Source organism: Cnephaeus nilssonii, assembly GCF_951640355.1.
Source record: "Cnephaeus nilssonii genome assembly, chromosome: 17".
Taxonomy (NCBI): domain Eukaryota; kingdom Metazoa; phylum Chordata; class Mammalia; order Chiroptera; family Vespertilionidae; genus Cnephaeus; species Cnephaeus nilssonii.
This window is the reverse complement of record NC_137088.1, coordinates 24,990,513-25,004,115: the sequence shown is the minus strand read 5'-3', so window position 1 is coordinate 25,004,115 and position 13,603 is coordinate 24,990,513. Positions and strand designations below refer to the sequence as shown.

Below are 13,603 nucleotides of genomic sequence, written 5' to 3'. Positions count from 1 at the left end.
AAACCATGAGAGGAAAGAGGGAAAATACGGGAATTTCTTCCACCATCTTAGACAAACAGGGGCCTCTATTCCTAGTTCTTCTGCCAAAGAAATGGGGTTACTACTGAGTTTTGCTGGGGCCCATCCTTAGCATGAAGCCTCAGAAGAAAAGAGAAAAGAAAGCAGGAAACTCATGCCCCTTCACAATGTATCTGCTTTTGTTCACTTTGCAGAGTTCTCAGGCAGTTGCTTTTGTGTTTTGTCCAGAGTTTTCATTTGTAGTTAATCTGTGGGAGAAATAGGCAGCATGGGCTTGCTCTATTTTAAGACTAAAGTGAGTTTAGTCCATCTACACTGGGGCCAGATATTTCATCACATTTACATTTGATTTTCCTTTCCTTACATCTTATCTTCTCTCCCATTTCTGACTATATTTTTCATATTTCTTCTCTCCTCATCATTTTGCTAATTTTTTTCTATATCTACAGTTATACCTATATATAATATACAAAATATAGGTATAAAGTGTATGTGTGTGTATATATATATATATATATATATATATATATATATATATACACATATATATATACTAGAGGCCTGGTGCACAACATTCATGCACTGGGGGGGGGGGGGGGGTTGTCCCTCAGCCCCGGGACCCTTCTCACAGTCTGGGATCCCTTGGGGAGCAGGCCGAAACCAGCAGTTGGACATCCCCCGAGGGATCCTTAGTGCTGCTGTGGAGGCGGGAGAGGCTCCCGTAACCTTTGCTCACCAACTGTGAGCCCGGCTTCTGGCTGAGTGGAGCTCCCCCTGTGGGAGCACACTGACCACCAAGGGGCAGCTCCTGCGTTGAGCGTTTGCCCCCTGGTGGTCAGTGCACGTCATAGCCACCGATTGTTCCACCGTTGGGTCGATTTGCATATTAGCCTTTTATTATATAGGATATATACACACACACACCTACACTATTTACATATATATATATATATATATATATATATATACACACACACACATATATATATATATATACTAGTGTGTATATATATGTATATATATATGGTGTTTTATATACATATTGCATACATACACAGTATTTTATTATATAACTACACCAAAATTTATTTATCATATCTGCTGTTGGGTGTTTTTGTTCCCACTTTGGGGCTACTACAAATAGTGGTGTTATGAACATTCTAGTACATAAATTTTGGTGAGTATATATTTTTAGGTTGGGTATATGCATTGGAGTATAATTACTAGGTCAGAGGATATGCATATTTTCAGCTTTAGTAGATACACAGGAATCATTATTTTAAGATAACTTCCCACCTAATTTCGGTACACAGCGAAGATTGAGAGCAGCTGCCCTGGAGCCCACGACAGCTGCCTGTTCATCTATTTCTCTGTAGCTGTAGGTCCATCGCCGCCTCCCCACGCAGCCTAAGAAGCTGCCCTCAGCCACCACAGAGGCCTCGGAACCACACAGCCTGTTCTCTCCCGATGCCACTCAGCTAGGCGCCTGCATCTCAGACCAGGGAAGCCCTGGGTGCTCAGGCAGAAGGCAGACCCTGAGGCTAGTTGCACAGTTCCTCTCCACCTCCATCATGCACAGGGTACAGGATTCTCCTGCGTACTCAGGACCTGCAGACCTTGATCTTGCTCCTCTCACATCTCACCTCTACCCCCTGACTCCCACCAAGCATTTACACCTATTTTAGTTCTGGTTTTGTCAACACCACTGATTCCCTTTTTTGCCTTTCTGGAGTTTTATCTCCCTGGCCCCTTACTTTGGGGACCCCTTGTAGCTAAGCCCCTCCATCCTATCATCTCCACCTGTCAATGAGTTCTCATTGCTCATCTTCCACCAGGAAAAAACCCAAACAAAGAAGATACTCCAGGGTCTTCAAGTCCATTGCATTCAAGGGTTACCTTTTTTATCTCGTTGTTTATCATTTGCCGGAGCTGTAATTTCTTCTGAATGTGCCTCTTCCTTGTCTTTCATCATCAGTTCCCCAGCTGAAAAGAGCGCGTATAACTTCTGGATCAGATCAGTAGAGGTCCCAGAACCATTCTCATCACTGCTCCCTAATACAAAGACATGCTGCTCCTGGGAACCAAATTCGCCCACCGGCTCACTGTTCTCTGTCTTTATTTCATACACCTCAGGAATAAAGCTGAAGTGCCAGAGAGAAGAGAGGAAAAATATGTTAGCCAAGTCCCTTGCAGGATTAAATGTCAATACAGCCAGATAAATGCAAAAGGAATCAATTTTATGCATGCGATTGGAATGGTCCAAAGGCAGTTGGTGGATGGAATTTGACTGAAGGGTGATTTTTTAATATTCTGAAGGGAAATTAGCCATTTGCGTCAGTGGTGGAGGACTCCAGACCAATATTATTTTCATCACTGAATTTTTATTGAGTACTTAAGGGTTGTACTTGACAAAATCAAACTTAAAAGACTCTTTCTGCCAATCTTCATATGGGCTCGGTTTACTAAACGGCACATGTTTTTCTTTTTCATGTTTTTCTGCTACTCTAAGATGGTTACATCCAACCTTTGATATTATAAGTTTTCTGCAGTACCCCATAGGAGAGGGGTGTTATAGAGTTACTAATAAGGTATTTTAAGGACCTCTTTTTTTTTTTGTAAAAGCAAAAGAAAAGAAACATAGTTCTTGCTAATGTGGGTCCCATTTGGTCTTTTAGTAATACCCAATCTGTGCTGTCATCACAAGCTGGGGGCATTTCACACACACACACACACACACACACACACACACACACGCACGCAACACACACACATACACATATCTCACAACCAAACTTCTTGTACCCTAAAAACTAAAACTCCATTCATTTCAAATTATTCTCTTAAGGACTGTTTCCAGCTGCATTATTACCCAAACTGTGAATTTGCCTACTCACTGTAGAGTGTTTTCAATGCCCACGTTCTCCGGGTTGGGAGAGGTGATGTTAACACACTTGGGTCTCAGATCTGCAGGAGGATAGCTGTTGATGGCACCTGGAGAGAGAGTGGGCTTGTTAATCTACATTTTACCCTTCCGCATTCTGAGCATCACCCAAAGCTAGTTCATCTTCTCCCGTGGTTGAACATGTTTTCAAGAGCAAATTAATTTTATAAAGGCCTCAGCAGTGTGGCACTCTCTGACATTGCAATACGCCGCTGGCAAAGTCAATAAGATACAGCCGTGATTGAGTCAAACATTCTCCTGCTCTGTATGTCACAGGCTCGTGATATACTTCAAGGACAACTCTTCATCTCTTCTATCATCTGTTTCTCTCCCTATAAAAGGAGGATCTTTCTAGAAGACACCATTAACAACTGAAATTGCCAGGCCCATTTATCTCGGGGTTGGAAGAAGGCACCATATTTTGCAAGTGATAAGTCTGCTACTAAATATAAATCTTGAGTTCCAAGATTCGTGGGGCTTTATGAGTGCCAGAAAATCTGCCACCCCGGGATTCCCTGGTCACCTTGCAGGAGCTGTGGACAACCATTGAATGTGGCCTCTGCCCCACTCCTCATCCCCAGCACAGGCCAGGACCTGCTTGCTGCTACAAGCTCTTAGGTATGCTGCCATACCCATGTCTAAAATGACAACACATGGGGCTGGGGCAGCCACTCTCAAAGCCTCATTGTGAAACGACACCCTTAACTTTCCTGCCTGGCTACGCCCGAGCCAGCTCTCTGGGGCAGAGGCTCTGGAAGAGATCTGTGCCCGGGGTTCATACGAATTCAAGTCAGAACCAAAGGTAATGTATAAGGAGGAGATAAATAGAAGTCCTTGGGCAGGAGGAAGGTGGTGGTGGTGGGATATTATTTATTACAGCAATGCCTCTTGTTAAGGGTTTAGGAATTGAAGTATAGTTTAATGGACACTCCTGGAGTCAGACTGCATGGAGTTAAGTCTAGAACTTGCCAACTACTAACTGTGAGCTTTTGAGCAATGTATTGAATGTCTCTGAACCTTAGTTTTTTTTTCATTGTAAAATGGGGATACTGATGCTTTTCTGTGAGGGCTGTACTAAGGATAAAATTCATTAAAAGAACTTAGTACATAGGAAACATTCACAGGTCAGGGTTCAAAGACACTTTTTACCCATATGGGGGTTTTCTGACAAAGATCTTGACAGTGTAACAGTAAAGTTCAATATCAGTAAGTCCTGAGATTTTTCTTTGTGGTTTTCTCACTGCCTCCTACGCATGTCTTAGACTCAACCACTCTTGACTGAAGTGAGGATCATGTTGCTAAGTCACCTGGTGGATTGTACACAGAGGTATTAAATGTATTACAAAAGCAATAGAAGGAAGCAGCCCAAGTGCCCCTCAGTAGGTGAGTGGATAAAAAAGCTGTGGCACATTTACACAGTGGAGTACTACTCAGTCATGAAAAAGAATGAAATCTTACCTTTTGCGACAGTATGGATAGACCTGGAGGGTATTATGCTAAATGAAATAAGCCAGTCAGAGAGAGATAAATACTATTTGATTTCACTTATGTGTGGAAACTAATGAGAAAAAAAAACACACCTAACAAACAGAACAGAAACAGACTCATAGATACAGAGAACAGATTGATAGCTACCAGAGGGGCGGGGGTGCGGGGACTGGGTGAAAAGGTGAAGGAGATTAAACAAACAAAAAAGACAATCTCATCGACAGACAACAATATGGTGATTACCAGAGGAAAAGGGGGTCGGGAGAGGTAGGAGAGGGTAAAATGGTAATGGGAAAAAGACTTGACTTAGGTGGTGACCACACAATACAATATACAGATGATGTATTATAGAATTATACACCTAAAACCTATATAATTTTATTAACCAATGTCAACCCAATGAATTCAATTAAAAAGAAATAAAATGTAAAAAAAAAAAGCAATAGAAGAAAAGGTTCGATAACTCACGTCTGATTGAATAGACAAATGGCTTGACAAACTTGATGATATAGTTCAAATCTGCTTTGTGGGTTCGGCCAAGCTGGACTAAGTGATGATCCAGTGGGTGGCTGGCTAATTCTTCTAATTCCTTGTCATTGTGCATTGGACCAAATGAAAACACAAATATGGAGTAGCCCTGACATTTGGCTCTCAGAGATACATTTCTTAAAACTTCCTTATCTAAGGGGTTGGTTTCTCCAGAAGATATAACAAAGATAACTTTGTTTTTCCTCAGGTTGGGGGTTCCCGCAAAGACATTGTCAATTGTCCACTGCAGGGCGTGGCCAATAAAAACATTTCCATTGAGCTGTTGAAGAGAGTCTTGGAGGTGATGTTTCATTTGGTATATACTACTGTAAGTAACCAGATCAAATTCCAGGTAGACAGGGCATTCTTCCGTGTTGGGCATATAGCCTGGCGGAGAGTAGCTCAGGACTGCCACTCTGTCCCCTAAGGTGGAAGTCAGTGGATCTGGGGCAATGTGAAAGTAATCAAGCACTGAGGTTATGAAAGCTTTCACTTCCTTAAACTCATCATTTCCGACTCTTTGGGAAGCATCGATGAGGAAAGCAACATCCGTGTAATATTCTTGAAGGGAGGCATCTCCAGGTTTGTCATAAAGACTTGGTTCTTCTTTTCTGCCATGGTTTTCATGTCCTGCAACAGAATAACTGACGTCACTCTTTTTAGTCTAAGGATAAACTCAGAACTCCTAGCCAAGGAAGATCAATGCACAGGATGGGGTGTTGCCATGCTTCACTCCCACACCCATGTCAGGCATCACTAATCAAGTACAGTACTTGTTACAAGGTTCATGTTCCAATTATGTCTTCACGCAGCGCATGCAGAGCCACTACCATTCAACGGGTATTGTCACATGAAAATAATTTATTTGCTACCCCATCCCAGATCTTTGTCAAAGGATTGATTGATCCTCCAGCTATTTTCATATGTAAGATAAGAAATATGCAGCTATATTTAGTGTCTTCCTGTACAAGACCTTATAGGGGATCGAACCCACAACCTGAGTATGTGCCCTGACCAGGAATCAAACCTGCCACCTTTTGGTGAATTGAATGATGCTCCAATCAACTGAGCCATACCAGCCAGGGCGATGCTCTTTTCATTAAAAAAACAAAACAAAACAAAAAAAACTTTGTTCTTCTTGAGTTTTATTTTGGAGAATTTCCATTGCTACAACTTCAAGTTCACTAATTTTTTCTTTTACCAAATCTAAGTTGCCATTAATCCCAGTAGCATATTGTTTCATCTCTGACATTGCAGTTTTCATCTCTAAAAATTCTATTGAATCTTTTTTATCTTCCATGTCTCTACTTAACTTTTTTAAATGGGGATGTAGTTATAGTAACTGTTTTAAAATCTTTGTCTGCTAATTCTAACATTTGTGTCCATTCTGGTTTGTGTTTGAATTATTATGCTCTTGAATATGGGTCATGTCTTTCTGCTTCTTTTTATGCCAAACATTGTGAAATTGTAGCTTTTGGATATGGAATACTTTCGTATTCCTATAAATACTCATGTGCTTTGTTTTGAGAGGTAGTCAAGTTACATGGAAACAATTTGGTCCTTTGGGTCTTTCTTGTTATGATTTGTTAGGCGAGTCTGGTGTGGTGCTTAATTGAAGGCTTGATTATTCTCCGTTATTGAAGCAAGACCTTCCTACGTTTTCTCCCCAGTAATCTATGAATCATAAGTTTTTCAGTTTCACTGGTGAGAAAAGGCATGATTTCTGGCCCTGTGTAAGCAACTGGCACTATTCCCTAATCCCCCAGCCTCAGATCAACTCCTCACATGTATGTGCTATCAGCACTCTGCTGAATAATCGAGGGGGACCCTCTGGAGTTCTCTCTGTGTGCAGCTCTCACCTCTCTGATATTTTACCCTGTGAATTCTTACCACTTTGGTCTCCCTGAACTCTCAGTTCTGTCTCCTTAACTCATGGTCTATATTGGGCACCACCTGAATTCTGCCTTCCTGCACCAGGGCCTAGGAACTCTCTCACAGCAATGACCTAGAACAACAGAGGGCTCACCTCATTTGTTTCCCATCTCTCGGGGATCCCTGGCTTTCATTTCTTGAAGTCCAGTGTCTTGAAAAGTGCTGTTTCATGTGTGTGTGTGTGTGTGTGTGTGTGTGTGTGTGTGTGTGTGTTTATTTTTTTCTTTTGGTAATTTCTTTCAGTTGGGAGGTAAATCCAGTTCCTGTTACTCCATCTTGGGCATTTCTAATAGATGATAACTGACCATCTTGTTTGAGATATTTCTATGTTCTCTTCCTTCTCGCAAAGGGCTAAGAACTAGTCATTTATGTACCTGATTTTTCTTTTATCAATACCTGTGTAGTACTTGAACAGGATTTTGCACTTCACAAGTATGACTGAAATTTATGGGCCTCTCATTCCCCATCAGGAACCTAGTTTCAAACTCCCAGAATTTTTTATCAAGATGTAGGTCCGTTATGATTAAATTACTAAATATAAAACTGGGAGTGCAGAAAAAGCATATATTTTATATTCTTATTTGCAGTGAATTTTAGATAATATCCTTTAGCTCTAAAACGTTATCACAAAAAACATTTCTAGAGTTCTTGGCTACAGGGTATTAGGAACTATGAAGATTAGTTAAATGGACCTTTCTGTCATTTTGTCGTATATGATTCTGGAGTTGACTATTCACTAACTGCTCTGCAAAAGAATCTCTGTTTTCCAACGACAGCGTTTCAGCTTCTTTTAGAAGCCCGATCAACACACTTCGTTAAAACACAAGAAAAAGCATTTCATAAATGTTCTGGTAGAATAGGAAGGGCTGACTTAGCAGGTTAGTGAAAAACTCTTTCACACATGCCCACACCAGAAATATTACTGTGTGCCCCCCCCGACCCCCGCCGCCCCAACATTCTCTTTATATGTGAGGAAAATCTCAATCCTTTTCCAAAGTACCCAGCAGAACTATTCTCTAATGAGGTGTATTTCACCTATAAAATTATTTATAGGATTAGCATGAGAATCTAAGAAGCTAAATGTAGATGATTATTTCTTGAAAATTCTAAATTTTAGTCAAATGTAAGGTGTGATTATTTTATTTTGAGTCTAAATTCATCTCATTTAGGGAGACCGGACCTTCAAAAATACGTTCCTTCAAGGAAACCTGGCAGAAGTAAGAATAAAATATACCCATAGCTCATAACAATTCTGTGTATTTTCTGGAAATGTCACCAAGCCAAATTCCCGTCTTCAAGCCTGAAGAATTTCCTCAGAATGGCAGAGGAGAGAGGGCTGGCTCACTTTATTATTGACAAGGCTTGGAAGGAATGAGGAATCCGGCTGAATTTCCAGGGAACCGGCCCCAGAGATTAGTCTAAGTGTGGCCAAGATTTAAGCCACAATGCCAGGTGCAGTGCAGGAACTTGAGGGAGAAGCGGGGGTGGGAAGGGAATTTAGGGCGAAGGGAGACTCTATAGGACGTAAGTCATTTGGATTGGGATTAAGTGTGCTGTTAAATTGCTATGCTGCCTTCCCTGGAATTGGTGGGAAATCTCAAGATATGCACGAGGTACCCAGCTGTCTGCCTTAGAATTTGTCCATGGGTCAAAATTAGCCATGTGGTCTCCATAGGTAAGTATATATACAACTGAGGCTATGTTGTATGTTTCTGTCCATATGAACTGTAGTAGATATTTTTCAAGTTAACCTTTTTCATAAGACTTCTCATGAGGTTGACAATGCCTTCTTTTTTACTTTTACACTTTCTGAGTATTTAATTGAGCATTCAGTTCAATTCAGATCTTATGCTCAGCTCTATGCATGTCTCCTCTCATTTAATTTTCTATGCAGCACTCTGAGGATGGGATTACCATTATTCCCATTTTACAGATGAACAAGCTGAGGCTTGGAGAGGGTAAGTGACTTGGCTAAGAAATGACAGCCTGTACATGGCAGGGGCAGGATTTGAACCCCACTCTGTGTAACACCTTCAGAAGAACTGGTCATCAGATATGAGGAGAACAGACACATTAAGGGAAATATTAACCATTTGATCAAAGGCCCTGGTTTGAAGAAAGAGTATCTCAGTCAGTTGCTGTTACTTCTGATTAAAACCACTAGAGAAAGTTTTCTTCCAAAAGTAGGCAATTTATATGAATTAAATAAAGCTTGTAATTTTTTCTTCTCTAGATATTGTAGAGCAGTGGTTATTAGAAAAATTTTTTGGAGATTGAGTCCTGTCTGCCATTTGTTAGCTCTGTTCCCCTGCTAAAAAATAGTAATAGACTACAACCTTATAATGTTTTTGAGAAAATTAAAGCTTGCACAGTGCCTAGCATATCCTAAGTACTCCAAATATATACTCTATAGAGAGAAATGAACAAATAGGAAAGCATCAGACATCTGAAAATCCTGCCCGTGATACTATATTTTGCAAATCAGAATTTTCATAAAAAATATACAAAGTTGACTGGGATTAGTGGAACACAACTTACACACATGCACACAAGTGTACACATCCTCTCAGAAACGAGAAAACTAATTCTGTTGTGTTTGCGCATGCTTAACTGCAGAGAGGTATTGTCACATGAAAAATAACTCCACTTAACATCCCATCCCAGGCCTGTCCTCCCTCCTGTCTGGTGAGGTCACGGGTCAAGCTCTCAGGTGGGGCAGCAAGGTGTGCAGTCACAGGGTGTGTACCTGACTTCATGTCATTGGTTTTATGCCAAAGGGAAATAGAGACACATGTAAAATTCTCTTCTTTTATTGTATGAGGTCCTCTTTCCCCAGTGTCTGAACAAGCAGGAGTAACTCTTAAAATAGATTTCATCCTTTCCCCCAAAGACTTAAAATAAATGTCTTTCCTAACCTAGACTTTTCCAGGTGGACTTAAGTCTGCAAGACTTACCCTCACCATCTACTTCGCACTCTGAAACAACAGTTTGCAGAAGGTACCAGTGTACCGGGAAAAAGGGATGCATGCCAGGAGTTATTTACTAGTGTACCCAAACACCTGGATCTGGCACTTTGGTTTTTATGGCCTCTGAATGAGTTTGTAAGCAGATTTTTAAAAATGAAATAAAATTTTAAAAAATTGTACCACCCCTCCAGCCAGTTTTTCTCAATGGTTAGAGTGTTGGCCCACGGCTGAAGGGTCCTGGGCACATACCTCAGTTTCAGGTTTACCAGTAATTCCCGGCCCAGGTTGGGGCATGAGCGGGAGGCAACCAATTGATGTGTCTCTCTCACATCGATGTTTCTCTCTCTCTCTTTCTATCCCTCTCTCCCTCTTCCCCTCCCTTCCACTCTCTCTAAAAATCAATGGAAAAATATCCTTGGGTGAAGATTAACAACAACAAAAGAATGCAATCTTGCCATGTGCAACAACATGGATGGATCTTGCGGGCATTATGCTAAGTGAAATAAGTCAGACAGAGAATAAATACTATATGATCTTCCTTCTATGTGGAATCTAAACTTAAACAAAATGAAACAACAAGCTCACAGATACAGAGAACAGTGTGGTAGTTGCCCGAGGTGGGGGCAATGAGGGTAGGAGAAATGGGTAAAGAGGGTCATAAGGTAAATAAATAGATGATAGATAGATTAGATAGATAGATAGATAGATAGATAGATAGATAGATAGATGGATAGATAGATAGATATGGCACATTACTGAGCAGCAGCAACAACAAACCAAAAAGAATCTAATCCAAACAATAAGATAATAAAATGTAGCTATGTTTTGATTTAATAATAAAACTCATAATCTATACTCATAATGTTTTCAGAATTTTATGTCAAATATGAAGCCAATATTATGTGAGCAGCATGCCAGGAGTATTGGGAGTTGAAGGGAAAGAAATGACAGCACAGCAGTGTTTTGGGGGAGAGAGAAGTGTGTAATAATGCATTTTTAGAGTCTGAATTGAACTGTATCTTTGTGACAGTTTTTTAGGACATTCCAAGGCTTTCATGGTTTCCCCAAGTATGGAGTCTGGCAATAAAAAAAAAATCTGGCATTTATCTTGCCACAGGAATTCAGGCAGCTGCAAAAGCCCAGATAAATCTAATTTTCATGGTTCCTGTGATTTTAATAGCCATTTGCTGAATGAAAACTTTATTTGCTATTAAAGTAGAATTGTATCATATAATATGTAACAATTCTGGAATGACCATGTGACTCCAATTGTTACAAATAAAACCGGGGTTATGAATTCTCACTATATTAAGGGCTCAATAATTTCAGAGGCTCAAGGTCAAATGGGGCAAAGGTAGTGATTTCTAGGCACCCTTCTCCCAGAGCCAATCACATGCTTTTTAGAGTAAGGTAGGTAAATATAAGACAGATGACAACATGTTACTTTCATGAAAAACTTTAAGTTATATTCCTATCAACATCTTATTTTTAAATTAGCACGCAGAGAAGTGTTCCTGAAGTGGAACCATAGAGCAAAAATCATAAGACCCACCAAAAAAATAAATAAATAACCCCCCCCACACACACACACAAAACCATAATATAATAAATTCCCAAGCAAAAGTAAATGCAACAACCTCCGTCTATAGTTTAAAATAAAGAGGAAACTCAGTTTATTCCCCAAAAGAGCCTCAAGATGGTTGAGATTTCCTAAAGAGTTCATGAAACATGTCATTAAAATTTGGACATGACCATGATGCGATTGCTGACCTCCTAGTTTAGAAATGTTTACTGATGCTATGAAAGCAGGACATTCAGCTGATGTTCCATGGGTACCTTAGAAGTGAATTCGTTGCATTTAATTCCAGTGCAGATTTCAATTTAGCAGAAGTAAAGATCTACATTCAAGTTCACTATGTGCCAGCAGAATTAGAAGCAAGCTACGAGTTCAACAAGAGGTAAATAGCTAAACTCACTCATTTATTAAAAGTAACATTATAAGGACACAGAAAAATCAGCATGAAGCTTGAAGCAATATGTAAAATGATGACAGGATTATGTGAAAAGTAGGATATGCAACTGATTAAAACTATGTAAACCTATATGCCTGTGGGAAAAAAACAAAGCATTTATTCCACACTACAAACAGCTCAGCTTGTTAAATTGTTTGAGACTCTCTGTATAAAAATTTTATATAGTATAACAGTACTTTTATAATGTTTTTTAAATTAGCAGAATCCTGAGGGTACTGAAGGAATGTCTACAGGGTGTAGGAACCACCAGCCCCTCCATTGAGTCTTCTACTTATAACACTGTGGGGTAGGAAGTTTCTTCTAAAAAAGGGGGCGGGGGGCGTTCCTCTCACTATTGACAGTTTCTCTGGATAATTCTTTGTTGCAAATGGTTAGAGGCATCTGTGGCCTCTACCTTCTAGATGCCAGTAGTACCTTCCAATTGTGACAACAAAAACCTTCTCCAGACATTGCAATGTGTCTCCTAGGTGCACCCCTTTCCCCCAGAGAATATGCAAGAGATGATCACTAAACACCTTTCCTACTCTAATACCCTAAGATTGATTCAAAGTCAAAAGACATACCGGCTTTTTAAAAAGAGCTAATCTGTAGATCAGAATCAGATTAAAGTTAGAAAAAATGTAAAACAGAGCCCTGCAAATTCCCTTGAGCTCAATTCCAGCCTTACTCGAAGAGGAAAGTGTTGGTTTTAATTTCTCAATGAAATTCATTAAAAAGAACATCAGCTGAAGTTATCCTAAGGCCTGGGACTGCTTAAAGCGATGAGTAAGCCCAAGGCTGAGTTTGGATTAGTGTTTAACATTCATTACAAATTATCCTGTCCTCCTTTAATCCTGAAAATAGACTGAATGTATTTTAAATGCTATTAACATAGTATCTTTGATGAAAGTGCTAGGCTTGCCACTGGCTCAACTATTGCAATTTAATTAGAATTAAACCATCCATTTTTCATTACATAATTCCAAAGAGCTAAGTGTATGCCATTGGTAAGTAAGTAGGAGGGGCAGAATTTTCCAAGGAATTTTTATATTGCAGATATCATGGTCAAAATGCATGGTAGTGCCGAAACCGGTTTGGCTCAGTGGATAGAGCATCGGCCTTCGGACTCAAGGGTCCCAGGTTTGATTCTGGTCAAGGGCATGTACCTTGGTTGCGGGCACATCCCCAGTAGGGGGTGTGCAAGAGGCAGCTGATCGATGTTTCTCTCTCATCGATGTTTCTAACTCTCTATCCCTCTCTCTTCCTCTCTGTAAAAAAATCAATAAAATATATATTTTTAAAAATGCATGGTAGTATCTCTAGATAATCTCTATATCCTTTGGGTCTTAAAAAGTGTTTTATTAGATAGATGTTTGGATGGATGGATGGACAGATGGACGGATGGATGGGTGGATGTTCAGTGGTCTTGGATAAGTAAAATCATATTATAACCCAGTGCTCCTGGAACCCTTTGGAAACAAATCCTCCCTTCTGTTCTGTGATACTAGATGCCCAATTGCTTTCAGCTCCATTGAGAACAGAACAAATGTGGCACACCAAAGCAGCCTGTATCAGAATCACATGTGCTGCTTGTTGAAACTCAGATTGCTGAGCCCCCAGCCCAAGTTTCTGAGTCAGGAGGTCTGGGATGAGTACTGAGAATCTGCATTTCTAGTGAGTTCCCCGGTGACGCTGATGCTGGTGGTTCAGGGCCCACA

The 13,603-nt window shown here is 40.2% G+C and overlaps 1 protein-coding gene across 1 annotated transcript in view; it reads right to left on the bottom strand.

Annotated features, from left to right (window-relative positions):
• The window catches only part of COL6A5 (collagen type VI alpha 5 chain), a 139,038-nt gene that overhangs the window by 4,327 nt on the left and 121,108 nt on the right, over positions 1-13,603 (bottom strand). Inside the window, exons 37-39 of the mRNA XM_079795429.1 lie at positions 4,916-5,605; positions 2,913-3,009; positions 1,915-2,159 (exon numbers count right to left, since the gene is read on the bottom strand). Of these exons, the coding sequence (XP_079651555.1) occupies positions 1,915-2,159; positions 2,913-3,009; positions 4,916-5,605 (1,032 nt within the window). The remainder of the gene's footprint in view (positions 1-1,914; positions 2,160-2,912; positions 3,010-4,915; positions 5,606-13,603) is intronic.